This window comes from Aptenodytes patagonicus, chromosome 6 (genome assembly GCF_965638725.1).
Source record: "Aptenodytes patagonicus chromosome 6, bAptPat1.pri.cur, whole genome shotgun sequence".
Taxonomy (NCBI): Eukaryota; Metazoa; Chordata; class Aves; order Sphenisciformes; family Spheniscidae; genus Aptenodytes; species Aptenodytes patagonicus.
The window spans coordinates 33,023,357-33,051,205 of NC_134954.1; the positions used below are offsets into that span (position 1 = coordinate 33,023,357).

Here is a 27,849-nt window from a genome sequence, read left to right on the forward strand (position 1 = left end):
GCTTTGTTGACACTGTCTGTTTCAAACATACTTGACTCTAATGTCATTTTTCTGATGTCCAGTCATCAGACTCACAAGACACTTCAAGATGTTGGAGGAGTCATTCTTTGTTCTCCACATCCTCAGACATTATAGTAGCTGAGAACTATGAAAACAGCACTGTCACTTATTTCCCATCTATCCTTACAACGAGAACTGCAGCACAGACATATGTGATGGTCAACGGAGTAACTTGGGTATTGTGGAGAGGAGCATCTTGGGCTCCTTCCCTTCCCACTGCCATCTTTCCAGTAAAAAAAAAAAAAAGCATCGTGCAAATAGTTAAAGGCTGCTTGTCTGCCTTTAGGAGGATGCAATGAGACAAAGCCCAGCATCTCTGTGTTCTGGCTGCTCATTCACAATCCGTCAGTGTCACTTATGGTTCTTACCTGTGCATTCCTACTCTCCATGCACTGATGCTAACCCAGGACCTACCTCAGGTTGACTCCAGTTTCCAGCTTTGTAACGTGCACTGGAAGTACCACCGAGATTATTTGAATTGGACAGAAAGACTTCCTTTCTGCCTCTTGAGGTTAAAGCCAGACCAACTTGGAACCTCTTGCTCGAAGCAACTGCTTCTTATCCAAACAGCTTCTCCCTCCCAGACCGCTCTGCAATACGCCGTGTATCCCCAGCTCCTCCCAAGCACAGCCGACACTTGGTCTCCAGCATCAGCAGATGCTGTTCCAAAAAGCAGAGAAACCTGAAAGCACAGAAGAAATTAAGTACCTCTTGCTACCAACCTAATCCAACGTAAAACTGTTAGCCAGAAAACAGTCCCTGTGGCTAGGCTGCCAGCCCAGGAATTGAGAGATACTGTGTAGCTCCTCCACGCTGCTCGCCTGTACCACTTCCCATCCATTTCCTTCTAGACCGAGTCAGTCTTCTGAAACAAAAACAGCTCTGTTGAAATATGCCTTTTCCATTAAATCAATAGAAGTTCTTTCGGTTTATATCCCGGTCATCTGGAATGGGCTCTTCTGGCCTTTTGAGGAGGGAGGAATTTACATCCATAATTAGCCTTCCAAACAAAAGCAGTTACACTGGATGGAAACCAAGGGCAAGTTCCCTTCCACAGCATTGCAGCATGAGACCTCCCTAAATGTGGTTCAGCAGGAGGCAGAGAGACAACAGGTCCTGGTATACCCTGGGCGCGTGGACTATATCTGCTATTTTTCTCAGGAAAATGAAATTCCTTCTGTTTGTCTCAGTTCTTGGCTTGTATCAGTTATTTTAGGTATTTAAGTAGTTTCTCCTCCTCTGTATTATTTATGCTATTATTATGCTATTAACCTTTAATAGACCTTGCAGTAAAGATAGGCATATGAGCGTCCCAGGGTAGACTTGTTTCAGTCGTTGCCTCTACAACATCCTTTTGGGAGGAAGGAGAAAGCAGGGACCCTCCCCTCCAGCGACACATCCTGCAGAGGAGCAATGCTCAGCGAGGTCCCCAGGCCCATTCTGCTCCAGCGGCCAAGCACCTAACCCAGCTCGTGTGTGCCTCCCATGTCCCTCAGAAAAGCAACCATGCCTCAGCACGTGACCGCGAGCCCATGAGGTTGTAGCTGCTCTGGTTTGTAGAAGGGAGTTATCTAAGCAATGCCCCCCACACAGCGAGACCACATCCTCTGCCATCTCTGGAAGCCTCTCACCTGCAGGGTGTGGGACTGGCAGCAGTTAACACCAGCCCTGTCCTGTCCCTCTGCAGAGCCAGCACACCTGGAAGTACTTCCAGTAATGAAAAGGACAGAAATCACCCAGCCTTTTCACATATAGGAAAAAAAACTTGTAAAAAGAGAAAAAGAAGAAAAAAAACTACCAACACTTTTCTTTAAAAGAAATTTGCACTTCTTCAAAAACTGGAAAAAGAAAAAGACATCCATTTTCCTTGGAGAAGGAGACTCATTTGCAGAACATGTCCATTTTCTCCCTGGCTTCAAGGAGAAGGTTGTCACCATACCTGTTCAAGTGCTGCTTTCCCTGTAAGGCCAAAGATGGTGTTTCCACATCACCTTTGCCTTCTCCACCTTATCCAGCACAGGGCAGAGTGAGACCAAAATAATGCAGCAGGCATAGTCCCTGTCCTCCAGGGCTGGATGCGTTTTCAAAGGTGGCATCTGCACTTCATTGCATGTCCCAGTTCATTTCCCAGTGCTGCATTTTGGGTGAAGTACTGGGCCAGGCAATGGCTGGGCACCCTCTTCCCATGTGTCCTGGGTGCCTCTGGTGCAACACGTGGGGAGAATGCCTTGAGCACATTTGCCACCAAGTGTAGATACTACAGTAGGATTAGAGGCTTTCTAGGATCACTGGGTCATTTGGTCTGGCCTCGTGTGCCTCCCGGCCGACCCATTTAGATCCTGCCACGTTGTTTCTCAAACTTCCAGTTAATGGAGGAGGCGAGCTCCATCCTGGTCCCAGCTCTGGTGATCAGCTTAGCCCTTGGTGCAGAAACAAGGCACGACCAGGATGACAGGAGAAGGATTCCCTGTGCCACCTCAGAGGTGGCCTCCCATCCCCAATACCTCTTGCCTCTGAGCAAAATAAATGGTGCAATCGAAGATAATCGGCACAACTATGCTGTTACCCATTGCCATAAGTCTTCCTGGTTCTGCTGAAGTCCTGAGGTGTGCAAGGATTCCCCAGAGGTCATTTCAGGACAAAAACACCGGGGCTGGGAGGGTGCAGAAAGCTCCCTTGTCAGGCTGCGCCACGAGCCTGACAGATCCTGAAGGAAGAAGCCACATCTGGGTTCTTGCCCTGAACAGCAGATGTTTGCTTTGGAAAGTCTATGATAGAGAAAGGCTGGAACAGGGGCCACCAGGCAGAGCATTTCTCCTGTACACCAGAACTTGCCACCCAACTGGCTTGAGCACGGCGGGGAGGAAACCTTAAGATTCAAATGCCCCTGGGGCCAAACCCCTCCCATTCATTTCTGCCTGATGCTCCTAATCACTGTCATGAGCCAAAAAAAATATGCCAAAAAGGGGAAACCACCTGGGAAGGAAAAAACCCACCTTGCAGGGAAAAGCACATGCTCCTTGCATGTCTGAACACACACTTGGCCACGTACACACAACCAAGAGCCTCAATGGCCCAAAGTAGCACCTGAGCACACAAGTGACCTGCAAAAGCAGCCAAAAAAATCGGTTTTCAGCCCATTCCCGGGCACAAAACAAAGTTGAGTCTGTGGGACCTAGTGCGACATAAAATAAGGCTAACCCATGCAAACTCTGCTTCGCAAGTCATAAATCTGGGGTGGAATTTCTCTCCCTTTTCTTCTTGGTAAGCGTTTCCCTTCTGTGGCTGTTGGATGCAATTGGAGGCCAGGCTGCCATCGTCTTAGGTTGGGATTTGGGTAGGAGGGGGAAGGAGCTAATCCTTTTTTCATCACATTAAATTAAACTATAAACTATACCTTTTAATTCCTTCTAATTAAATTTGTCACTGGAAAATAGAAATGTTATTTCTTTGTATTTTTTCACAAAACATGGCAAGAAGCACTTTGGAAGAGGCGTGCCTTGGCATTGCAGGCAGCTATCCCGGGCGTCGTGGAACATGCCTGTGGCTCTCCGAGAGCTGAAGACCACTCCCCGGCTGGCACCTCCCAAGTCCATCACAGGTACTAGACTGGCTCACCTCCACACGTGCATTCAGACTCCGGGAAGAGGGGAGAGTGCAAATTCAGCTGAGACAGGGTCCAGCCATCTAAGATACGCAAGGTCCCAGAGCTAGCTCACCCCCTTGGACTCTTCTGGCAGAGAAGAATGCATTCCCGAAAGCCCTTAAAACACCCAAGCAGCTCTGCATTTGCTGGGCTTTCCGCAGCCACAGTCCTGCCCTTTTCTGCAACCATAGCAGCAATATCAGGCTGCGGTGGTTGCCTCTTCAGTGGATAGATCAAAGGTGCTTTGGGGGGGGAAATCACTGGGGCTTTTTAATTTCTAAAGCAAAGCTGTTTGGGAGCCCAGTTTCAATTAGCTTTCAATGGGCTGACTCCCCTAAATCACAAAGGGGCTGGCTGGCTTACAAATGCCAGGCTTTTCTCTACTGACACAGAAATATAGCTAGAGCTTTGCAATTCTACAGCATTTAAAAGTAATTGGCATTTTCCCCTTTACGTTCCAAGATGTGCTCAAGGGAAGTAACCCAATAGGCAGGAGACCGTCTCCGAGGCCTCTGAACTATTCTGGCTTCACAAAGGAAGAAATCCAATACAGCAAATTGCAGCAAGGAGTCAGCTGAAAGCAAGGGCAGGCCATGGAGGAAGCAACATGTCCCTCTCAGTCCTCCTGGCTTAGCGAGCAGAAGGAGTTTCCATCTGCTCTTCAGATCCCCAGCAGCACAGTAAACCAGTATTGCTGAGACAGATCAGAGGGAGCTACAGCAAGATCAGGCACCAGCTCAGTGGAGTGGAGAAACCCAAATCTCACTCGGGGACATGTGCATCATGGCTGTGTTGGAGGTGGTATGTCCTGAGTTGTACACATGTGATCAGGAATTTCAGATTTCAAGGCAAAAATAGTGTTGTTGGTGTTCCTTTTGCCCAAGCTGATGAGGATAATGAGATGTGAACAGTGGTAGAACTGTCTTCCCAGGTCAGCAGGCAGCCTGGAGCCACAGTTCAGGAGGAGACAAACCACACAGCATTTACCTCCAAGGCTGAAACACAAACACTCCAGTGCCAGCTCTGGCAAGAGCTGCTCGTTTGCAAAGCTGTTAATTCCACATCTACATGCCTCCAAGCAGGACCATGTCCCATCAGGACCAAAACAAGAGTGAGTTCTGCCCCTGAGCAGGCTGGTTGAATTAGAGAAGCCATCTCCATCTGGAGGGTACCAGTGGGGAGTGAGAATTTGGGGGAGAAGGGGTGTGCAGAGCCTGCTATCCCAGAGCATCTACCTTTGTGATGGGTGAGGAACCCTGGCAGATAGCCTCCATGAGATGGGAAGAGATACCTGATCTTGTAGCTAAGGTGCGGGGTCTGAGACTGAAGGACTCCTAAACTCATGGGTGGGTGAGACAAATCTCACAACTTCATACACTGGCAAAGCAAACAGCCTTACCTGAGCTTTCTTGCCCAAAACTACTCTTGCAGACAATGCAGAGAAATGGGCTTTTCTAGGGAGCCTCATTTTTGAGCTCAGTCTGACAATGAGGTGAATTGAAGAATGCTCAAGAAATGGGCTGAATCTAGAAGGAGCTTAGATGGCCAGCGTATTTGGACTCGGGACACCTGGCACTGGTGTCTCTCAAATTGAGGGTTTAGGTCCCAGGTGAGCGGAGGTCCCTCATCACAGTTGGACCCTCTGGTACCTAAACTCCGTCCAAGTCCCATTACACACACCTCAACCCTTCAAGCTTCCTTTCCCCTGCACCACTGAACACAGAACTAAGCCTCTTCCATTCCCACCCTAGGGAACTGTCTCCAACAGCCAGAGCACTCACTGATGTCCTCAGATGGAGACCTCTGAGCTCACGCCACCATCCCCTTCCAGCCTCCTCTGCCCCTGGACCTGAGTCCTCCTGATCTAGGGAGGTCCTGTTGCCCCACCAGTGTCCCTCGCTGGCTAGCCACTGCGTTTCGGGATCCTGCCAGCAGCTCTACCTTTTGGACTGAGAAATATTCCCCAGCCCTAACCCGGAGGAGCTGGCAGCCACCTCCTGACCTGTGCAAGAGAGGAATGTCAGGCACGTTGTGAAATACAAGTCCTGCTTCCCAGAACTGTCAGGCTCCATTAGCGCCAGAGGGGCCTGACAATGTAAGGGTTTTAAACCCCAAACCACCAAACTAGCAAAGTTTCCCTTGCTAATGAACCACCCACAAGCTGAAACACAAGTCCAAGGCACGGGCAAGGCATCGTGTGCAAGAGAGACGCAGGCAGACGTGTGCACACAGACATTCTTCTCTATCCATTTTCAGAGAGGCTCCTTTCCCCTTCATGAGGCATAGCTGTTTGTTTGCTTTTTTGGTGCTGCATCCTCAACCTGCCTTTAATATTAAACCAAGGCTCAGCTCCAAGGCACTAGCTTTGTTCCATCGTACTGGAAAACAAAGCAAACCTAGACAGAGAGTCAGCTAAGACTGTGGGAGACATTAGCCATGTTATTAAACCCCAACACTAACTGATTCTTGTTTAAAGTGATATTTGATGCAGAAAGCATAAGAAAACGGGTGCATAAATATGCAAGTCATCCCTAAGGTCTCCCAGGAACCAAATCAGTGCCTCCAAGCCCCAGGTTTATATGAGCCCTAGGCTTTCCACGCCAGCTCAGGGCACAGTCATTTCTAACACAAGGACAGATGAATGCATGGGTCATGTCACCACACGAAGAGCACACAGCACCCATCAGCAGGGGGAAGATGAGGAGAGAGGGTCTGGTGAAGAGTTTATGAAACGGAGTAGCTGAGGGAAAGGAAAAGTCATTATTTAAATCCTGTTTAACCCAGGGCAGAGCTGAAATCACTTAATGTCCCTAGAGAACACCTGAAACACCCAGCTACTGGTCTCCTCTTACTGCTTTCCTGCCAGCCCTGTGCTCCAGCAGCACTGCGCTGGTCTCATCTGTGGATGCAGAAGGGGTGTGGGAGAGGCACCAAGGGGGTGACAAAGGCTGGGGGACTAGTAACAAATCTCTCCATGCTTTTAAAGGGTGGCTTCTAGCAATGGCAACAGAAGCACTGAGGGACCGGGGTCTCACAGGGTCAAATACCGTCTAAGCAGGGGTCTGAGCAATCTCACCAAACCCCATAGTTTTCGATGCAAGTATTTAAAGGGAGAACAGAGGGAGCATTCAAACCGCTCCGAAGTTATATATTGACCATGCAGGCTTTCACCATCAGTTCTGGGCTCTGGGGATTCTGGTGGACATCCTGAACCCCTTTTCCTTCGTGTGATGAAACCCAGGATGCAGTGGACAGGCTCCAACCCTGTGTGAGAAGCAATGCATGGTAGGAGAGGGTGGCAACGCAGGGCTGGGTCACTCCAGGAGTCCTGCCTCTCTGAACCCTACCCAGAATATTGCTTCACCATTTAAGTTCAGATACTGAAATAAAAAAATTGAAGTCACAATTCAAAAGCATAGTGTCATATGCTGTTAAGAACAGACCAGAAAATTTCTCCTATTCTTTCACAAGTCCCCTTCTTCCTCTCCACCCCCACCAAAACCCCATGCAGCAAAGCATCCTGCCCTTTAAAATGTCTGTATTTAACATAGTAAATACTCACGCTATTTGGTGACGATCTGTTTAGTAGGTTTTTCGAGGTCCAGATACCAGAAAAAGAAACCAAGAAGAAAAAAAAAAACAAACCACAGATTTGCCAATCAAAGAAGGAAAAAAAAAAAATGGACGCTAGCAGTTCATACACAATCCAAACAACATGGGAGGAGATGTGCTCACACACTATAAAAGTCTTGAGAGAACAGCCTTGCAGGGGACTAAAGCCTTCTGCGCTCAGTGCAGTGTCATACAGTTGTGTCTACGCTAATATGCTTTGCAGATTTAGGAATAAGTAAAGCTGGACTCTAACGTGCAGTACACTCAAGAGGTCATTAGGAAAACAGTACAGACATCTGCAGTTAACTAAAGAAATCAGTGGAATTATTCACGTACAAAAAGTTACAGGAACGTGCATTTGGGAGGAAACAGGTACTTAAATTAATCCTTTCTAAATGAACATATGCAATAAAAATGGAATTAACACCTGTGCAGATAAAATACTTCTGCTCCCTTACATGGTGATGCTCGTATTGCATTTTCAGTTGTTCCTAATCAGATTCCTGATAGCTCTGAAAACATGACATCATCCCTGTAACGGTGCAAAGAACTGCAAGGTACACAAGGCTTTACTTCTTGATCTTGTGACATTGTTTTATAGATAATTTTCCCTGTTAATAACAAACAGGATTCAGGAACCTTCTGACCTGCAGGAGTTTAGAACATTTTTGTAAGGGGGCAAAAGAAGTATCTAATACCCATTTTTCATGACAGCATGTTCAAAAGTAACCTCAGTGGAAACGAGGAGAAGAAGGAGATTTAGAGAGAAGTGTCTCAGAAACTGTGCTCAACAGGCCAGGGAGGGAAAGAGGGCTGTGAAGACCTGGTAAGTGAGTAACAGCAGTTCACATCTAAACAAAAAACTTATTTTAATAGCTCTGCAACTTGAGCATTCAAATGAATATAATTTTATCTTGGGTAATATCAACATCTAAAGATCAATGCAATAATGGAATTTTATATAATTTGTAGACTTCTGGTCCCTAAACATTTTATATCTAAACAAAGCATATCTTAGTTTTCTCCGCTATTTTGTTTTTATTTGGTAGGAATGCCAGTCAGTCCCAAGGCTTTTTTTTTTTTTTTCCTCTTCTTCACCTTCTTGAAGACAGGTTTATGCTAAGAACCATCCTCCGGATTTTTTCTTCGTTCTTTAAAATATTAGCTTTTACAGCACAGATCTTGTCTTGCTGGTCTTTAATCAACTGTTCCAGTTCAGCCAGATCAGCTTTTAATGGTTCTACAGCACTGTCTGTGATGCTGAAAGAGACACAAAGAGCGTAATGTTATTGGAAACAGTATGCTGCTTCGGGTTACTTAAGCCTCCAAGAAAGTACATTCAGTACCTGAAAGTTCGCAAAGGATTTAAGTTGCGTCCACCCTTCCTGAAAGAAAGTTTAGAATAAGAAGCACAAAGGCAAAGCTAACAACAGGGACCGAGTAGAATATTGTTCAAGAGAGATCACCCACAATTCAACAGTAAACAGTGACTTCTTGGCTAATCTAGTTTTTCTGCTAAAATCCTGCTTTCTGCTAAAATTCTGCTAAAAACTGCTTTGCAGTTATTTCACCCCACACTATGCATACGTCAAGCACCTCTTTCATTTTACCCAGCTAAAAGCTGCAACCACCTGGCTCAGGGATGAAGCAGCACCTGACTCTGTGGTATATAACACAACAAGGACCAGAGAAGTTGTGGATGCCCCATCTTTGGAAGTGTTCAAAGTCAGGTTGGATGGGGCTTTGAGCAACCTGATCTAGTGAAAAGTGTCCCTGCCCATGGCAGGAGGGTTGGACTAGATGATCTTTAAAGGTCCCTTCCAACCCAAACCATTCTGATTCTAAGGACACCCACCTTTCACAGGGGCCCCTGCATCCTACCATGATACGCATGGTAACAGCCATCCCTGTGGGCCTCACCACAAGAGCTTAAAGGAGAGAAGCATGTGGCAGAGAGGGACAAATACAACTGCTGTGGAGGTTGCTGGCCTGCTACCAGCTATTTCCTGCAATAAACCAGCAAGCCAGCAGCAAGACACCAGCAGCTGCTAGCAGCACCAAACTACAGCAGGTAGACGTCTGAGGAAAGGCAAGGTATATGAAAACTGACCCATCACTAGCTGCTGACAAGGGCAGGCAATCCCACACTAATAGGAAATTTAATAAATCCTATGCTAATAAACCACAAGTACACTGATGCATCTGAAGTGAATGGGGCTGTTTGGCTTTAAAACAAATGTGCCCCCTTCCATAATGCTTTGCTGGTCTTCAGGAACGCCGAACAGCCAGGGAAATGATAAGACTGAACTAGCCTGCTGTCATTCTGAATTACCCAGTCACTTTGAGGACTTGTTAGCTGAAGTCTGCATCTCAAGATCATTTAGTTTTCCCCTCCTTTCTACCACATTAGCATAAATCACAAAAAGCATTGCTAGAAATTGCACTAACATTTCCGCAATGGGATCCTTCACTTGTCTTTCACAGAAGCAAAGAAAACAAAGACATGCATCCAAATTCCAGTACATACGGGAAGCATTGTCTTCTTCATGTCTGATACTCTGTAGTTCCTTCCTGAAGGATTGGACATGCCTTAGCACTACACTGATCTGATTAGGACCTCATACGAAACCTTGTGAAGTGCAGGGATACGCTGCGGCAGTCTTAGCTCATGAAAGGGAACAGACTGGCTCTGCTGAGGGGATGCTAGCCTGCCCGCAGTCTCGCACAAAACAGCTGGCCATTGTAAAGCTTGGTTTGACACAAATCTGCAAACAAAATCAGCTGCGCAGTTCCTTCTTCCCACTCCCCCTCTCCTTCTGCACCACTGTGCAGGAGACAGTCTTGTCCTTAGTACACTTTGCCTGTGAACTCAGCAGACATAAAAAGCCAGCGAAGCATGTACAGCCATTGTGCTGGGAAACCAGCCGAAATATAAATGACTTGTTTGGCAAGGCCAAAGTGGATCCACTGAGTAAGTACATGCCTGGAGAAAGGCCTGAGATTTGCTCCCTGTCACTAGGTGTGGTACAAAGGTGAGTGAGTCAATGCCTCAGTTTCTCCAGCCGCAAAATAAAGCCAAACACCATTTCCTTTCCCTTTGCAAGGGCGGTGCGTTCTGAGACCAATTGGAGTTTTAAAGCCTGTCAAGGTTTTGGGATAGAAGGTGCTACGTAAGTGCAAGGAATTAACATCATTACACTTTATATGTGAACCAAAGCCCTAATTCCCACCCCAGCCAGTGGACTAAGCCAGCAGCTGTAAATTTCCAACATTTAACACATTGCTACCTACCAAGATAGGACTTAGCTAAGAATACCACCCATACTTGCTCTGCATGAATGAAGCACATCGATTCGGGAGCAGCAAATCTATCTAGGATGATTGTGAATCCAAGATCAGTACCTAGTTCATGTTTAAGATCAGAGGGGACACAACTGGAAGGGACATTCTGTTTTCAAGGAGCATAAAGACACATTGGTGAGACAAGAAACTGTTTCTAGGCTTGACCTCTTTGTTTTTATTATGCACGTCACCTTCACTCTCCTGGCTTTCCAATGTTGTTTTTTAACCTTGCGTAGACGACAACTGTTATTAACACCACTGCAGAACATGCTGAATTCAATGGCACAAAGAGAGCAGGTTGTGATTTAGGAATCTACTCCTAGTCCCGATTCAAAATCTGCTTTGTTTACTAAAGTCTTCCCCCATTGCCTCTTATATATTTGTGAGAAGAAGAAAACATATCAAGCCCTGTCATATCACACAAACATTTGCATCTCTGCTGTCATGTATATCATGTGAAATGGAGCTGAAAAGACCTTAAGACTTTAACACTTCAAAAAACAATTCAGACTGCAAAAAAATATCCCCAAACCACAAAAATGACTGATGACAAATATGCTTTGAAAAATGAGTAAAACTCTCCCCTCTCCTAAAAACAGAAATCTGTCTCGAGAGATAAATCAAACTTTCCCTGACCACACTCACCTTTGCTCTTTCTGTAGAGCTTCTGCATGCTGTCTGTTCTCGTGCCGCCACATCTGCAACTCATTCTTCATGGCATCCATGTCTTCCTGAATGTAATCCATGATCCTGCCAAGCGTAAGGGCACTCTGGCACAGAGTCTGAATAGAGACCTGAAACTTCTCAATTTCTTTGGCCACCAAGTCTCTCTCTTTCTTCCTAGCTGCTTCCGATACAAAAGGCTTCTCCTAACAGAAAGGATGAATAAGAAGAAAAGCATCACAACTAGGGAAAATGGTTGTTGCACACGAGGTATTGAATGAAGAATGTTTTGGAGACTGCTAACTGTGAAGTATTTGGAGAAATGTTTATGACAGTCTGCAATGAAAGAGAAGAAACAAAGCAATACTGTAGAAATAGATGAGCAGAAAGCAAGCCCTATCCAAGTCACCACTGCTACAGAGGACTGCTACAAAACTGTGTAATAGCATCAGCAGTATTAAATTGCTTTTCAGATCACAAGCGCACAAAAGTAAAATTAGTATTTGATCCCATAAATGATCTCACTGATGTTCTCATCCTCAACATGATCTCTCCCAAAGCAGTGGGTGTAGGGGGGGAAACCTCCTTCGCATTCAGTCATGGTTTACGTCAACCTATTTCTATGTATCAAAAGGGAAATTTCTGTGGCTTAATACGGCACCATTAAACAGAAGCTCTCAACAGACATGCCATACTCAACAACGCTTTTGTTATCAATCTGCTGCTGCCACTGGTTGCCAACATGTTCGCTGTGTAAATCACACATCCATCCACGCTCCCGCTGCGCACTCTATGGGGCAAGGCTGGACTGTCACGGCCTCACTCCAGAGCCCTGCACCAGGACTTGGTGGATTGGCATTTACTCAACACTGCTGCAAGTCACAGTGCATAACGACACTGAAAAAAAGGTCACATTAAACTCTGGAGGAAGACGATTATGAAATCTGAAAGGCAGTAATTCAGAGAAGCAGAAGCATCCCCGTTCATCATGTTATAGGCTACCGCACCATAAACGTTCATTGGACCTGCTTACCACAGTTTTGCTGCTATTTGTCAGCTACAGCGGATGCTAAAGGGCACAGCCTCCTTCTAGCTCTCTAAATCGGTCCCTTCAGGATGCTTCTCTCCCTCCACTGCCTGTATCTGGATTTACAGCTCCTAATGCTGGTCCTAATAATAGCACTTCACACTGCACAGCTAAAATAGATGGCGGTTATTCCATGCCTTGTACTTCTGTTAACAGTGGTTGTAAATTCATGCAGGCTGCAGATGTGGCCTCAATAAACTCCACTACTCAAAAATAATTTGGTCTTGTGCACACTTCCCTCATGTGCAGCCAGCAAAGTCTCTGTGGTCAATCGCCTGAAGCCTCCTAGCTTACTGCAAGTTAAATACAAGGAAAGTGTTTGCTAAAGCGGCGAAGTCACGAAGAGCAAAAGGATGCCATAAAAAGAGCAAAGTGATGCCACGTTACTAACACACTGTAATAATCTTATTCCAGGAAAGCCTTCCCTGAAAACAACAATCACCATTAAAGAGAATGCTGCTTTTTCCCCCCGCTTTGAGAAAAACAACATAACTTTTCTTTCTTTCCAAGAGCCCTACAGGTCAAATTCCCAAACCGAGTTTTTCTTTAAGACACACAAAGCTTTAAGTAAAGTTTATTTAAAGTCATTTCAGTCATTTAATGTATGCCCGAAAACTAGAAAGGTCTTTCTCTACCACCCCAACCGCAGGATCAACCAATTCCTAAGCACAGTTCCTAGCGGCTATATAAACACAGAGGTGGCAGTGTGCTTCTCTCTTGCTCCGACACCAAATCTACCACGCTGTCCCCTCCTGCCCTCCTACCCAATTGGCCTGTCTTCCTGTGCGAGCTGTGGGCTGTTTGTTCAGCTGCGTTTGGAGGCAGCAGGGACTACTGCCAAACACATTTCAGCAGCCCTTGGCTTACTGATGAACTCAGATATATATATATATATATATATTTTAGAAAAATACTTCTAAAGACTTGAAGGCTGAGATTTACTTACATCTGATGCTTGTGTTTTACCACACACGTGGCGCATGAAAACTGTGGGACTTCTGAGTTTACTGCGATTTTATAATGTTAAAGTTGTTTAATTAGGAACTGGGCTGAAGTGACAAATGCTGCTGAACTTGTGACCCTTGCTTCCTAAGTCAATTCATGAGTGCTGGCTAAACTGTTAAAAATAACACTCATCTTAATTCCTTCTCACTCAACCCATACCTCTCTCACAGAAGCAGGTGTTTCATTATACTACATTACATAAAACACATTATTTAGATACTTTCTAGAGCCATCCATGTGTTTGCTATCCTTTACGACACAAAGATGAAAGCGCCACTTCTTGATCCATTTCATCCCCCGAGAGCTGGTGAGCACCCCTGTTCCGAGCACAGCTGCTTAGAGTTGAGCAGATCTTCTCCCCTGGGTCTCCTCCTTGGCCAACCTCTGAGCACAGTGGCCAACGGTGTTCCCATCAGTGTCATCCAGCTTCTCTCCCTGTTGATCTTGCAGCTCCCCAGAGAAGAGAGCTTCTGCCCGCGTGCCCCTGAAGGCACAGATTACAGGACTGGGTCCTGCACACCAGCCATTTACTAGGGCTCAGCACACATCTCAGGTGGGCAAGAGTTTCTCTCCTGGAAATACTCTTTTGCCTCACCGTCTTGCTGCAGCTAGTAAAGATGTATCAACAGATCTGCACTCTCACAGTGTTTCAAACCCTTTGCTCTCTATTCTAACTGTTTTCCTCGTCCTTGCTACATGTTGTGCTCCACCAAAGCCATAGGAAAGGCTTAAATCCATGGCACCATACTTTCCACATGTATTTGGGAAGTTACCCTTACCACTTTCCTCCCCACCATCCATTATAAGAAGCCACAGCCAAGAGATAAGGAATTTGTTTCAAATACAATGATCTCAGAAGCGAGAAGACTCAGACAGTCCATTATCTGAGGATATAGTTGGGTGTGTGAAAACCTGAAGAATGCTTCATTTTTAATTTCCAAATGCCAAGTTCAATGTTTTATGTTCTTGTAATGCTGGCATGACCTCCCTCATACCTAGACAGTCTAAGCAGCCACACTTCTCAATACCAGCAAGTATGGTATGAAAATAAAAATAAAAAAGAAGTGAAAATCTGACAATTCAGTAAACAAGCAAACCAGAATTGTATACTTTAAAACATAGATCCAGCTAACAATTTGAAATATTCCATGCTAAAATACACAGCTGCTTGAAAAGCTCAAGTGGAAATAAAACACTGTGGAATATTTTCTATGAATCAGGAAGATGCCCTTAAAGTGTATTAGTAAGTATTCAAAAATAATTTTACTGTCCCTATAACTCCAGCATACTCTTTGTGTAGTTCAATTCTTCAAAACTGACATAAAAAGGACATAATATTATCCCATCCAAAGTCATTTCAAGTACTGAAACATACTACCACTAAAATCTATTAAACACTATTCAGACTTAAACAGGTACATCAATAGGCTTGTTAAAAAACCCCGTGTCTTTGAAACACATACTAAGTGGTGTAAGAACAGGCAGGAGTTTTTTAGCGTATCTCTCTAGAGGAGAAGCACTTCAATTTCAAGCTCCCAAGAAAAACTTCCCAACACCTGAAGGTGCAATAGCTCAGCTGGCACACTGTTGTCCCTCCTCACATGAGTCAAAAAATAACCATTGATCCTTTCTTTCATTTCACTAACTCTTGTCCTACCAAGATGCCATGTTACATTTCCTGCGGTCTACAGAAAGCTGAGCTCGGGGCAGAGAATTATCACCATGAAGCACTCACGCTTTGCCAGCTATTGCTGATTATAAATAATTAAGGGGGGGGAGGAAGCCATACTGTTTGTTTTCAGTTTCATAGTTACAGTTATGAGTTAAAAATCTACGTGCGACACTCTTTTAAATCACTAAGAATTATGGCAGATGGTTTATTACAACAGGCAACGTGGGTGGTAAGAGTCCTGAATGCCACCTTTGCTCATTTTGCACAAACATGTAACAGGATATATTGAGTTTTAAGAAAAATGCCAGAATCAGAATTGTTCCAGTCTATTTAATTAGGCCATACACCTCAATGAACTCTCTTTTCACAAAAGCCCGAGAATCAATAAATTATCCCCATATAAAAGCCTATATCACTTCTATAGGCCCAACATACTTCCTCTCCTTCATGTTTTTCATAAGGCACCAAGATAAATGTTTATTCTGGATTCCTAGGAAAAAGTCTGCCTTTCCCATTACCTCAGTGAGAACAGAACACAACGTGGACTCGGATGCAGGGACCTGAGAAATTAAAAAACAGGAATTTTCTTTTTCTTCAATGAAGGGAAATTATCAACAGGGCTCCAGAACCCACCAGAATTTACTTGTGTTTAATTTACCCTCGCTAAAGCAATTAGTATAAATACTGCAGTGTGCACAGCTCCATAAAACGGATCATTCACAAGACATCCATTTCCGATAGCTGGGCTGTTGAGGGCATTTGAAGTGCCTGACATCTACTAAGCTAAAGAGGTGATAAGATTTTTTTTTCCCCCCACTGTTTGAAAAGTTTATTTCTAGAAACAGTATTTGCTTACTTTTATATAGCTTCTCCTTTGTTTCCATTTTTTAAATTAACAGTTTTTAAATATGAATCAAATTAGAACAAACATCCATCAAGCACTTAATAGTTTCTACAGCCCCTTTTAACTATTGTATTATGCCCCATTATGAAAACAGACCCAAGTAGTCATAGTTTTATTGAGCTATACCATTTCCCCCCTACCTCCTTCTATAGGACAGGACAGAAACTTCATTTTGGACAAGTAATTTTGATACAATCAATGCAAAAACAACAAGGTGGGGTTTTTTTATTGTACAAAATATTTTTTGATCATAAAGGGTGTTTTCTTTTCCTGGTTTTTACAGAGTCTGCATTTTAAGTAGATTGTAACTATCCACTAGGGATCACCATAAGAAACTTTCACAGAAACACAGGGAAAACAGTAAATGTTAAATCATTTCAAATGAACAGGATGCTTTTTCTGCTTATGCCAGGTACCAAGTTCAGTAACAGGCCAAGGCATTGGAGACACAATGTTCTTTACCATTAGATTTGCCAGTTAGTCCGACCTGCTTCTGAGTTAGAAGGCACCAAACGAAAATAAAAGGATAGCTGTTTAAAGGGGGCTTTTTTCCCCCTTTTTTTTTTTGGGGGGGGGGTGGGTGGGTGTCCCCGAGTTCACATTTGATACGTCTAAAAAGAGCTGGACTTTTCAGACATACATAAACACCCCACCTCAGCCCCCAGAGCCAGTCTGCCTTACTTCACATTCAGTCCATGTTGGGGAGAGGTCAGTTCATAAAGCCTCGTGTATTTGGTGCAGTATTCAGCACACTAAGCAGAATCCTATGAGTCTGACCACACATATGCCAAGAGACAACTCTAGTGGTAATTAATGATAGCAGATAGTATTAATTCAGCCATAATGGCATACTGGGTGCCAGTCCTGCTCAGCTTTCCTCTTCTGCTCACACTGCTGAAACTCTGGGTCCACGACCTCCTCCTCTTGAAACAGCAGCCTCTTCCCTGTTCAAAAAGAATTTGCAATAAACATGTTCCTTGTGTTAACCAACTGCTTTCACACCAGTCTATGCCCCAGAAAAATATCCCAGCCAAACCCATTGATAAGCTTCTTGAAATATGTGAAAGTCACCTGTACTATGTCCTACAACACACTGCTGCTACACAGCTGATGCACTGCATCCTCTCCTAGGGATGGAGATCACAGCTGTCTCACTGCAATTTTATATATCCTTTCTGTTTAACATATCCATCTGCTGTCTCATGTTGTATTTATACGGTACCCACAGGAGAGAACATTTTGTGTTTTTGTGTGCAAAGGCCACAGCAAAGGAGCCATGATACCAGGAATATCACAAGAATGACAAAAATCCTGTTCCTGTGTTCACAGCTTGTAACACAATTACTTGGGGACCACAGTTTTTTTTCTGAGAGTTGGTAGTAGTGTAACAAGGACACTCAAGCATACACTCATTCAATTTAAGCTCCTGTGGTGCTTGCCCATAACCAGACTGCTTGGTACAGTTCCTATTTTTGAGGAATTGCATGCTTGCACCAAAAATTTCTCACTGCAGCTTTATTCAGATCACTGCGTTAACATCACATCATCATGAACAGAGCTGTCACACAAAGATGAAAGCCCTTCTGCAGGTAAGTCCTATTAAATTTTACCGTCAGCATTTCTTATGACATATTAAGCTGGCAGGATGCTGAGAAGCTGTGGTCTTGAATGGTAAGCCTCTTCAAAATACTTAAATGGTGGGACATATGAATACATCTGGTTAACATGACATGTTACTAATTGCATTGACTGGAGGGGACACCCAACATCGTACAGCTGATGGATTAATGTAAAAATCAATGACCTGAAAAACTTTAAACAAACAGAATCAGCAATGATTGTATTTGTTCTAAGCTTAGAAGTACATACTTAATTTATCACATTTGTAATTAAAGTTAATATTATCCAGGTGCTAAGCTATTTAATATCACTTGTTCCTAGCACAAACCTCAAAGCTGTTTCTTTTCTGAAGCCTGTGAACTGCATTTGGTAGTGCAAAGATGGGAATTCTGTGATCCCACTTGCTTAAACTATTTAATAACCTGCCTACATTTTCCACACATCAAATAAATGAAGTGGAATACAAAATGTAACATCTGTTTCTTTCTCTGTTTAACATTAGAGGGTTAGATTCTAAACAAATACATTTAGGAAGTCTTTTTAGGGATTTGTTAGGCTGAACACAGCTAATCAAGGCAGCAAAAACCTTGTGTATTTCCAGAATGACCTCTTTGTTTGACCTGAAAATTGTGTATATTATTTTAAGTTTCTGCACATGCAAAACCTAGATGATGAAAGTCCCAGTCTTCTTTCCTTTTCTCTTCTTTTTCTTTATTAAAACTTCTTAAAAAGCAAATGCATGTTTGGGAAACGCAGCACATAAAAGGTTTCAGAGGAATGCTTTTAACACAAATAAATGCTCCGCGGCGATCAGCAGTTAGAAGTCAAGGTGTGAAACATCCCCAAGAGTTCACCAGTGTTACATTTGGATTAAGTATTAATTCACCAACCTCACCTAATTTCTAGTTGATTAATCCACAATAAATCAGGTAGATCCATTGATCATTTTTTTGCTGAATATTGGACTTAATAAAGTATTAGCCAAAAGTTCCAGCACTCAGACTACAAACATATTTTTTTCTCCCTTCATTTTCCCAACTGACAGAAGAACAAGGCTTTAAAGACTAATGAATATAACTGGGAAAAATATTTCATTTATTTTGTATGTATTGAATAGTTTAACAAAACGAGGGAAGATGAACATTCTTACTGACAGACACAAGGATAACCTTCATTTCATCAGATGTAATTTCCCAAAGCAAGTATTCTTTCAAATTTTCACTGGACTTTTGGTTACCTTACTCCAAAATACAGAAGTACAATTACATTTTACTCTCCAATGCATAATACATTTTGGAATACAGTTGCATACTGATGTAGAAGATATTTCTTCTGGAGAGTTTGATGGAAAACAAATTAAATAAAAGAGCTGACGGTCTGGGGAGAAATGGTCAAATCCCAGACTGATACTGCTTCCCAGCAGACTGCAGAGCTAGACCTGGCACAAAATCTACGGCCATTTGAACACAGCACACTGGCCAGAGTTCATTGACCCATTCTCGCAGTCCCATCAACTTCACAGGACATGGTTCCACTTGCCTGCCTAGACCACTTGGCAGGAATAAACCACTTGAAACTCCTCCTCCTTTTTAATTACTTTTGCTGCCTCTCTCCAAAGAGATTCCACAGACCAGTAACTATTCCTCCCAAAATTGCTAGTCTGCAGTCTCGCAAGAATAAACCTTGCCACTGCTTTCCTCGTGATGTTAGGAACAACCCTCAGAGATGAGACATGCTTATGATGCTAGGGCCACACGAGCATGCTAGACCCCCACCTGCTACCCTCTGCATATCTGGTCCCTGAAATATTCCCAGAGGCAACGCCACATTGGAAATGTATTTTTTACTTTTACTGTCTCCTGTGTCACAGTGTCTCTATCCTCTAAAATAAATTCCCAGGATTCAGTAATGTCTCCAGCTCATGTTTTCTGAACTACATCTGTCAAGTCCCAGTCACTAACTCCAAGCATTTTTAATCATCTTTTCCATTGATTTTTTCCTCTGCTGTCAGGAAAACTACGCTTCTCCTCTCTGGATCGCAACAACTTCAACAACATAATTTGAAAAGCAGTAGCAGCGAAGAAACCTACTGCAGTAGCAGCCAGCTGCTTGGATATGAGATCAGATGATATTCCAGGAGCTTCGCGTTGTATGCAAGTTTTCACGTGATGGACTAGGAAGTCAGCACGTTTTTTTCCAGAATTAGTTGTCTATTATCAGCGCTGCTAACACAGATCAGTGCTTCAAAAGACGCAACAAAAGACAACTGAATGAATGTTTTAGAGACTGAAAACGGGCAATGGGACTAAATGGTTATTGTAGAAGGACACAATGGGCCACGTGCATTTAAAAAAAAAAAATCTAAGGGGTTAAAAGGGAATTGTTTTAGTTAGTTAGTTACTCTTATTCAGAAAAAAACCCCAGAAAATTTAGCACAAACACCAGAGGAAGCTTCCCGAGCATGAAACCCATGCGGTTTTGTAAACCCTCCCCCATTGTCCCTTTCTATGTCCAGTGCTTAAGTTAACACGACACAAGACCGAACAGTACAGCCTACAGCACAAATTATGTACTGGCAGAAGGCATTATTAAATGAACTACTACCAAAAACTTAGTCTTGAGACCGATGATTCAACAGCACCACCTAGTTACAAAACCAGGAACAGCTGTATCTCTTGTTCTAACAAGTGCCAGCTCAACATGCACTCCAGTAACGAGCTTTAAAGCTACTGCATAAACAGAGCAATATCAACTTTTACCCCTTCTTTTCTCCAGTTATACAAAGGCAGAACTTATTCAAGCAGGCAAATTTTCACATCAGACATATTCATTAGAAATAGCCAACAGTGTTTCAATGATCAGTACACAGATGCTACAAGCTGCACATTTATAATAAATGGTATGTGATTCAGCAAGTTGGATAAAGCTTTAACTATTCATAATGGATTATGATCAGGAAACTAAAGGTGTTTTCCTGTCTTAAGGAGGATTAATTTTCTTCATTAACCTCAGCCCTTGCAATACATGAAAGGAATTTTCTTCCAGCTAAGCAGGCCTGGATCTCAGACAGTCCCAAACTTCAGATAGGAAGGTAACTCCCCCCAAGGGTCTGACCTGCCTTCCCACTTTCTCAACTTGCTGGGGAAGAAATGAAAAGGCTGGTCTGTATGGCAGCATAACCCGTTACCACTGGACACAAAAGCATACGGGAGTATCTCTGTGTAAGAGGAGAGAATTGCTGATTTTACCCTCCCAAAATTCCAATCCTGAAAGTTAACACTGTGTCACTTTTGCTGCAGATTATAGAGGCAATTATAAAGTCATACAGGTTCTAGATAAGACCAGGTTTTTAAAACAGTCTACTGTCTATCATGGTTTTAGTCCCTCAGGGACATTTTTTTTTCTGCTGTACACTTTGCTCATAACCTATCATAATACCATTACTCATTGCCAAATTACTACAGCTGATAAAGCCAAAAGGGGCAGTCAAGTTGTCAAGGCTCCAAAAGTCACTACTGATTTCAGACAGCTATTTGAAAGAGCTTGATGCTCTGTGAAAAGCTGGACTCTTGAGGTCTGAGTTGCAGCAGCTTAAACAGTATGCCCAACTATAGATCATTCCTGAAAAAGAATATAGGTAGTAAAAACCTTCAATACTGAATTAACATTAAAAAAAAAATGAAAAGATGTGATTGGAATTGAAGACTTAAGAGTTCGTGAAAAGCATTCACCCTTCCAAAGCATTATGTACCTGTCTGTATTTTTATAACAGCACTCTGCACTGCATTCCTCAGTGCCTCCTCACCGGCACACCAAACTAGATCAGTGATTTAGAAACTTGCCAAAGGGCCAGTGGATCAGAAAAGTCCATCTAAATGCTCTGCCTTTTGCTGCTTCTTGTAACATGAGCTTTGCAAGGCTGAAAAAACAAGAGCTTTCCAGTTGTAACAGGAAGACACTGAAATCAGGGGCGTTCAGCCTTTTGCTTTTGGTTTGTGATTGCTGCTAGACCCTTTCTACACCCCTAAAAAATACTGACAAAAAACCCAGCAACAACAAAAACCACTTTCCCTTTTCCCAGCTACTAATTGTGGAAAAAATCCAATCAAATCACTTCATAGATTCAGACCTGAATGCTGGGGTATGCTAGGACATTACTTGGGAAACATTTGGTGACACGAAAATACTTTATATGGTTAACTGCACCAGAGATCCCATTTTTTTAGACAATGATAATGATTGCTGGGCAATAGGATACCCTCTTCAAATGCCCAGAGGACAGCTAAGATTGAAACAGTAACGGTGCAGCTGTACAAATGCACAGTGTGCCCTACTAGGGTAAGGCTGAAATGAGCACACTTTGTTACAGAAAACAAAAGTATAGGTTAAAGAAGGATCCCTGAAAAATTGTACTGGAATACTGAAAAAAACCCCAAACCACAAAAATTAAAGGTGAGAAAGAGAGAGCACTACACAGAGAAGGTAACAATACTTGACAGACTAATGGAGAGAAAAAGCAGCATAACACATCAAGGAGGAAAGCTTGATCATAAATGGAAAAAACGCTTTTAAGGCAGAGAAAAAGGTCATGATTACAATATTTAATATTCACAGTTCTTTGGAGGCCACTACCATCTTACCCTCTCTGTCGTCTTTGATGATTTCTGTGATGCCTCATAATCTTTCTTTGTTTCTAGGATTCTTTTTACAAGCCCACCTGTCAAAAAATCAGTATATTTCTCAGCCTTGGTTGGCACTAAAATGTTGTTTTAAACATTCAGACAATAAAATCAAAATCAACTGCTTAATTTTTTTTTAATATAAACAATTTTTAGAGCAACATGAACAGCATTCTATTATGTGTTTTAATTACTGAGATACAAGGTATTTGTTATTTGATCTATTTTCTCCAGTGTCCTCTAAATCAAATGGAATCATTAGTAGCATTTACTGAACGACTCTTGATACAGAACCAGATCCTTGAGCTGTATTAACACAAAGGCTTTTTCTTTGCACCTCTCCTTTTGGAAGAATTCAAGAACTGCACACAGTATCACAGGTATATAGATAGACATATATATGTATTCCTTTACGAGGAATTTTTGGATACAGGTAAGCATATCTGCCTAAATCACATCCAGTGTAACCACAATGGAAGCCCCTGAATCAGAGATCTGAGGTCACCAGTAAGCATAAATGTTAAGAACCGGTCTGTCAATTTTTCTAAAAGCTTTTCTATAACTTGCCTTGAACAGCCAATACCATCTCATATCTCAGAGCTGACAAGCTATACCCGAGACTCAAAGAAACATTAGTTTATGACTTTTATGCAGAATTTTAAATCCTGCTGACATTAAAGTTGTATAGAAAATCTGTACTTAACATCAGTTGCAAATCCAGCTGCTCAACTAAACAAGACTGCATTTGATAAATAAATTCTGTTTTTCTTGAAAAAGTTGCAAGCTCCTACCCTCAGGAGGTATTCTGCTGCTTTATTCAGCATTTTAAGTATTCAGCATTTGGTTTAAACCCATGGTTTTATTCTATATATACATAAATATATGTAAAAGCAAACATACCGTGCTTTTCATCCTCAACCAGCTCCAATTCTGGCTCCTACACATGCAGGAAGAGAGCTTTAGTTGCAATAAGTTGGCATTGCTATAATATACAACTATGCAAAAATATTCAGCTAGAAGCCACTTAAACAAGTAAGTTACAAACAAAGTATGGAAAAAAGCTCTATAATTTGCAACATGAACAGACCATTTCCATCTCTGGCATTTCTGGCAGTGGCAGTGCTGCCTCCACCACAAACTGGTCATCATCATCATCATCAGAAATCTGCTGGTCTATGATCACATTTGAGACTGTTTTACCACTACCACTCCTGAAAAAGACACAATGAAAATGAAAACCTTTTAAGATCTGTCCAAACCTATTAAGATCTATCCAGAATAGAAGAGACAGCAGTTCCCTCCCTTCCTCCCATAAAATAAATCAGCACCAACTAAAAGCACATCAAATTCTGTCATTTCCATTCACTGCCCAACTCTGAAAACAGTTAGCCATCCTTGTCTCGCATAAGGACATATATTTTCCTTCTAAACACACTTCTTCAGTAACTGGCACTTATCAGAGATCAAGTATGGCTGTTTCAGACTTTTTTGAGCATGGGATATTCACTGCATGTTTTACGAATCTCTTCTAGTGGTAGTTTAGATACCACTAGATACCCTAACGTTCTAGGGTTATCTGTTTCAGAGTTCCCAAAGGCAAAAAAATTAAATCATATTTATGAACTTCCAGATGTGACTACCAACCATAACTTTTAGATAATGCACTGGATTTGCAGAAACAATAAAACAAATAAAGCAGGTTTGAATTTTCCAGTATGAATCAATGAGCAGTGGGATGATCCATCCTAAAGCTGTTGAGCAGCAGGTGAGGCACAGAAGATCTGAGAATACTGTGGCACAAAAGCTAGAAACGTCTGCTCTGCATCTCCCACATTCCTTACCTTTCTGGAAGTAAGACCGCTGCGCTTTCTTGACGTTTTACTCTGGGCGGTGCTGGTCTTGCACTGCTAGGACGGGGAATGCGTCTGCAATAACAAAGAGGCTTTTTCATTTATACTATAAAAGGAAGCCTCACATGTCCTCCAAAGGAACAGACATGTAACACACGCATGAGCTGAGTAAACTAGCCAATGCATAACAACACTGAAAACATCCCCGGTATACAATCCAATATCACAATACTTGCTATCCTAGTAGGAGTCTAGGAAAATCTAGAAAATGTGTCCTAAAACAAAGAAAACTGTGATTCTGTGTAAAACCACCTCTTGATTTGTCTCACTAAAAAATAACCTGTATACAACACAGTTATTTACCATTAACAACACAAACTGCAATGTAAACGGGGAAAAAAAGCCATTTTCACAAGTGATGCAATTACACAACCCTTTGCTGGGCAAAGAAAAAGTAAATTGGGATTTAGGAGGCAAGTTCATCTTATCCATAACACCATACTTAGGAAAGTCACGTATGTCATACAATGTTCTTCTCATTAGACTCTCCACACATCCCTCATATTTTAATAACATTACATTAAAGCACTTCATAGATTAAGAAAGTAAGTCCAAAACACTTCACAATGTAAAGTTTTCTTTATAGAAGGACATGAAAGTGAATAAAGGGAACCATACGCGGGATAATATTTATTTTTTTGGTACCACTAGCAGAAATGTACTGCTCCAAGTTTCCTTGCTGTTTTCAAATGGACTGTTACCTCCAGACACATCATAGTTTGATTCAAACAGAATAAAGGATAGAAACAAACCTTTGGATGGGCTGAGGTGGAAGATCGCTAGGTACTTCACCATTTTCAGACACTGCAGGCTTTTTGGGAGCCATGTTCTCTGCTTCTTCTATTAAATGAAAAAAAACATACAATTTTAGCTTAGTTGGCAAGGCAAATCTAACTTTTCTTACGACAGTATTTTTGTGTCTTATCAGCACTATACTTGAATATGTGCTCATGAAATACGTCACAACAAACTTTTAAAATTAGAAATAAAATTCTATAAGCTTATATAAAAGTTAAATATCTTGTGAACTTCCAGTTTTTAAACACCTCGGAGCATTCACAATTCAAAAGGGACACAGAAAAAACATTTAAACTTTATTTTTTGTTTCTTAATATTGTGAAATTCCCTTATCTGTGAAAATGACATCATTGCATTCAATTCTTCCACAGTCGCATGGTAACATTTGCAATGTTTCAAGTTGCTCATTATACAAAATCGTAAGAGGAAAAACCGTATATTATAATATACGTATATTATAATAAACTATATTCTCTATGCTGGGTTTTTTTTAAACCTTTCTTTTGTTTACCTTAACTACTTATTTTCCTCTACTGCTATTCTTAGTTGACCCAGATTTGAGCAGGGCATTGGAGTGGCTGACCTCCATCTGTCCATCCCTTTCAACATGAAGGATTCTATGATTCAAGGATGAGGACTTCTTCTGTAATCCCACCATAGTTATGCTCTCCACAGGGTTGACCCCATTTGCAGTTTAAATCAGACAGAACCAGTTTAACCACTCCTTCCCAGTTGACAGGTTTCCCACCGAGTTACTCTGACCAGTCCAGTGCAGTTAACAGCATGAACCCACACCTGCCAAGCTCAGGTTAGACCATTCTCTATACCGGCCGAGAACAAGATGAATGACATCTTTGTCTTGACAATCTAACTGCGCAAGATTATGGACATCATTCACCACTTTCTGCTTTAGCATTTCTACAAATAATTTTGGTAGGTAAAAAGCATTCGATGTTGGATTCCATCTAGAAAGCTTGCTCAGATGAATTATCTGTTGGTAAGTATTTCTTCCATATAATGCCACACACAGAAAGGACTCCTCTAACACTGTTGTCCACTTCAGTGTCCCTCTGCTCTGAAATCACCAACAAATGGAACCATTGAAAGAAAAAAGGCCAAGGCAGCTGGGCTTTTACCAGCCCAAATTTAGGCCAAGAAATGCAAGTATCTTTCCCGGCATCTACTGCATTCCACTTTCCTAATGGGTTTATGCGTGTTCTCTGAACAGCCATTTCACAGGTAGGACCTCATTTAGAACTACTGAACAGTACACGTACTACATTTTTATACAGTGTATTAATTCTACATATGGTCCACTGGAGAACATAAGGAAGATAACTAAATATATTTAACAACCTTAAGTGCTATGTTAAGTCTTCCCTCAGTCTTACTGGTACGGGAACAACCACTGTGCATCAACCAGTCCTACGGTCACTGGCACACGAGATGGAGCAGTCCCTATGTTAAGACTAAGCCAGGCCCAAGTCAGAAAGTTGAGTTCTGTTGCTGGCTGTACCATGAGCTTCTTGTGCTTCCCTGGGTACCTAATTTAGTATTCCTGCCTAACGGATGCGATAGGGATTTCAAAATTCCCCTTCCACACAGCAAAAGGCATTTTCCCACATGATGGAGATAACAGAAGTATGGAGAAATAAAACCCAGAGGTCTGCTCCTTAATAAAATATTTGATTTTGCATAAAGGCTCTGCTTGGAGCCTGCACATGCAATCACAGGAGCTGACACAGCCCACTGGTGACTGTGGGTACCCCAGGTAGGTCAGACAGAATGAAGAACTCTTTCGCAGCTTTTATGCAGACACGCTTGAGGAGAGGCATGAGCACATCCAGGATTTTTAATTTTTTGTGTGTCACATTCAGTCCGTCCATAGCACAGCTTCACTTCTCATACTGGAAAGCCACCACTGACCTTTGGCACAGCAGGTTTCTGCAGGTTTGTGGGAAGCATGTACAGTCCTCCCTTGCCTCTAGAGACACCCAGCTCCCAGGAAAAAACACCTGCAAGAACCGTTATTTTTGTTTTCAAAGATACAACTACCATTAAGCAAGGACGGCAGCCTGCTAAAGAAATATAGCTTTTGGAGCAGTTATCGGCCATAGTCAAGGTCTCAGCTGATTTCTGGCTCTCGCTACATCCCGACATGCATCATGCTGACATAACAGCTGCTCACGAGATAGAAAGTCAACAGTTGCAAGGAGTCCTGCAAGCATTCATTTACTCTGTGTGAAAAATGAGCATCTCCAAAATCTTACTTCCCTGGTTCATCCCAGCCCCAGAGCACCAGTGGAGACAGAGCAGTGATGGTATCACAGCACAGTGCTGTGACACCTGCACAGAGCAAACTAAGAGATGCTTCAGGGACCCCCTATATACCAGATTTCCAGGAGATTTCCAGATTCACTGCCTATTACTGGCCCAATTATCCAGTTATTTGAGGCAAGGTTTTGTGGATCACTTTCACTTTTAGTATGAACAGAAGCCACAAAGGCAACAAGTAATAGGAGGAGGGAAACAAAGTCATGTACTGACATTAAGAAAATGGAAATCATACATTTCATTAATCTGGTTGTTGCAATAACTACCTGTAATATATTGAAAAAGTTCAAAACAGGTTCTGCTTATTTTCAAGTTAGAACCCATAAAGTGCTTATAAACTATTACTTCTTTTTTCTTTTTTTTTCTTTTTTTTCTTAAACACTTAACCCAAAGCACAAAGCACTTTCATAGATGGCTTTTTGGTATTCTTTTAAATAGAAACTACTTGGATAAAGTCTACTCAAAGCATTCAAACAACTAAATTATGTTTTGTTACAGTTTAAAAATTCTTTAATAC

General features: G+C 42.3%; 1 protein-coding gene across 5 annotated transcripts in view; it reads right to left on the reverse strand.

The window, feature by feature from the left end:
• Positions 1-7,572: 7,572 nt before the first annotated feature.
• The window catches only part of TRAF3IP1 (TRAF3 interacting protein 1), a 48,228-nt gene continuing 27,951 nt past the window's right edge, over positions 7,573-27,849 (reverse strand). For 3 of the 5 annotated variants that reach the window (XM_076342012.1, XM_076342008.1, XM_076342010.1), the window contains 7 exons: positions 24,953-25,040; positions 24,132-24,215; positions 23,378-23,501; positions 23,191-23,227; positions 22,252-22,328; positions 11,306-11,529; positions 7,573-8,578 (listed from right to left, as the gene is read on the reverse strand). In XM_076342012.1, the coding sequence (XP_076198127.1) occupies positions 8,413-8,578; positions 11,306-11,529; positions 22,252-22,328; positions 23,191-23,227; positions 23,378-23,501; positions 24,132-24,215; positions 24,953-25,040 (800 nt within the window). In that variant the 3' untranslated portion in view covers positions 7,573-8,412. Of the gene's footprint in view, positions 8,579-8,642; positions 8,704-11,305; positions 11,530-16,596; positions 16,936-22,251; positions 22,329-23,190; positions 23,228-23,377; positions 23,502-24,131; positions 24,216-24,952; positions 25,041-27,849 lie in introns of those variants that run through there. The other 2 variants (XM_076342009.1, XM_076342011.1) reach the window with 2 other exon arrangements.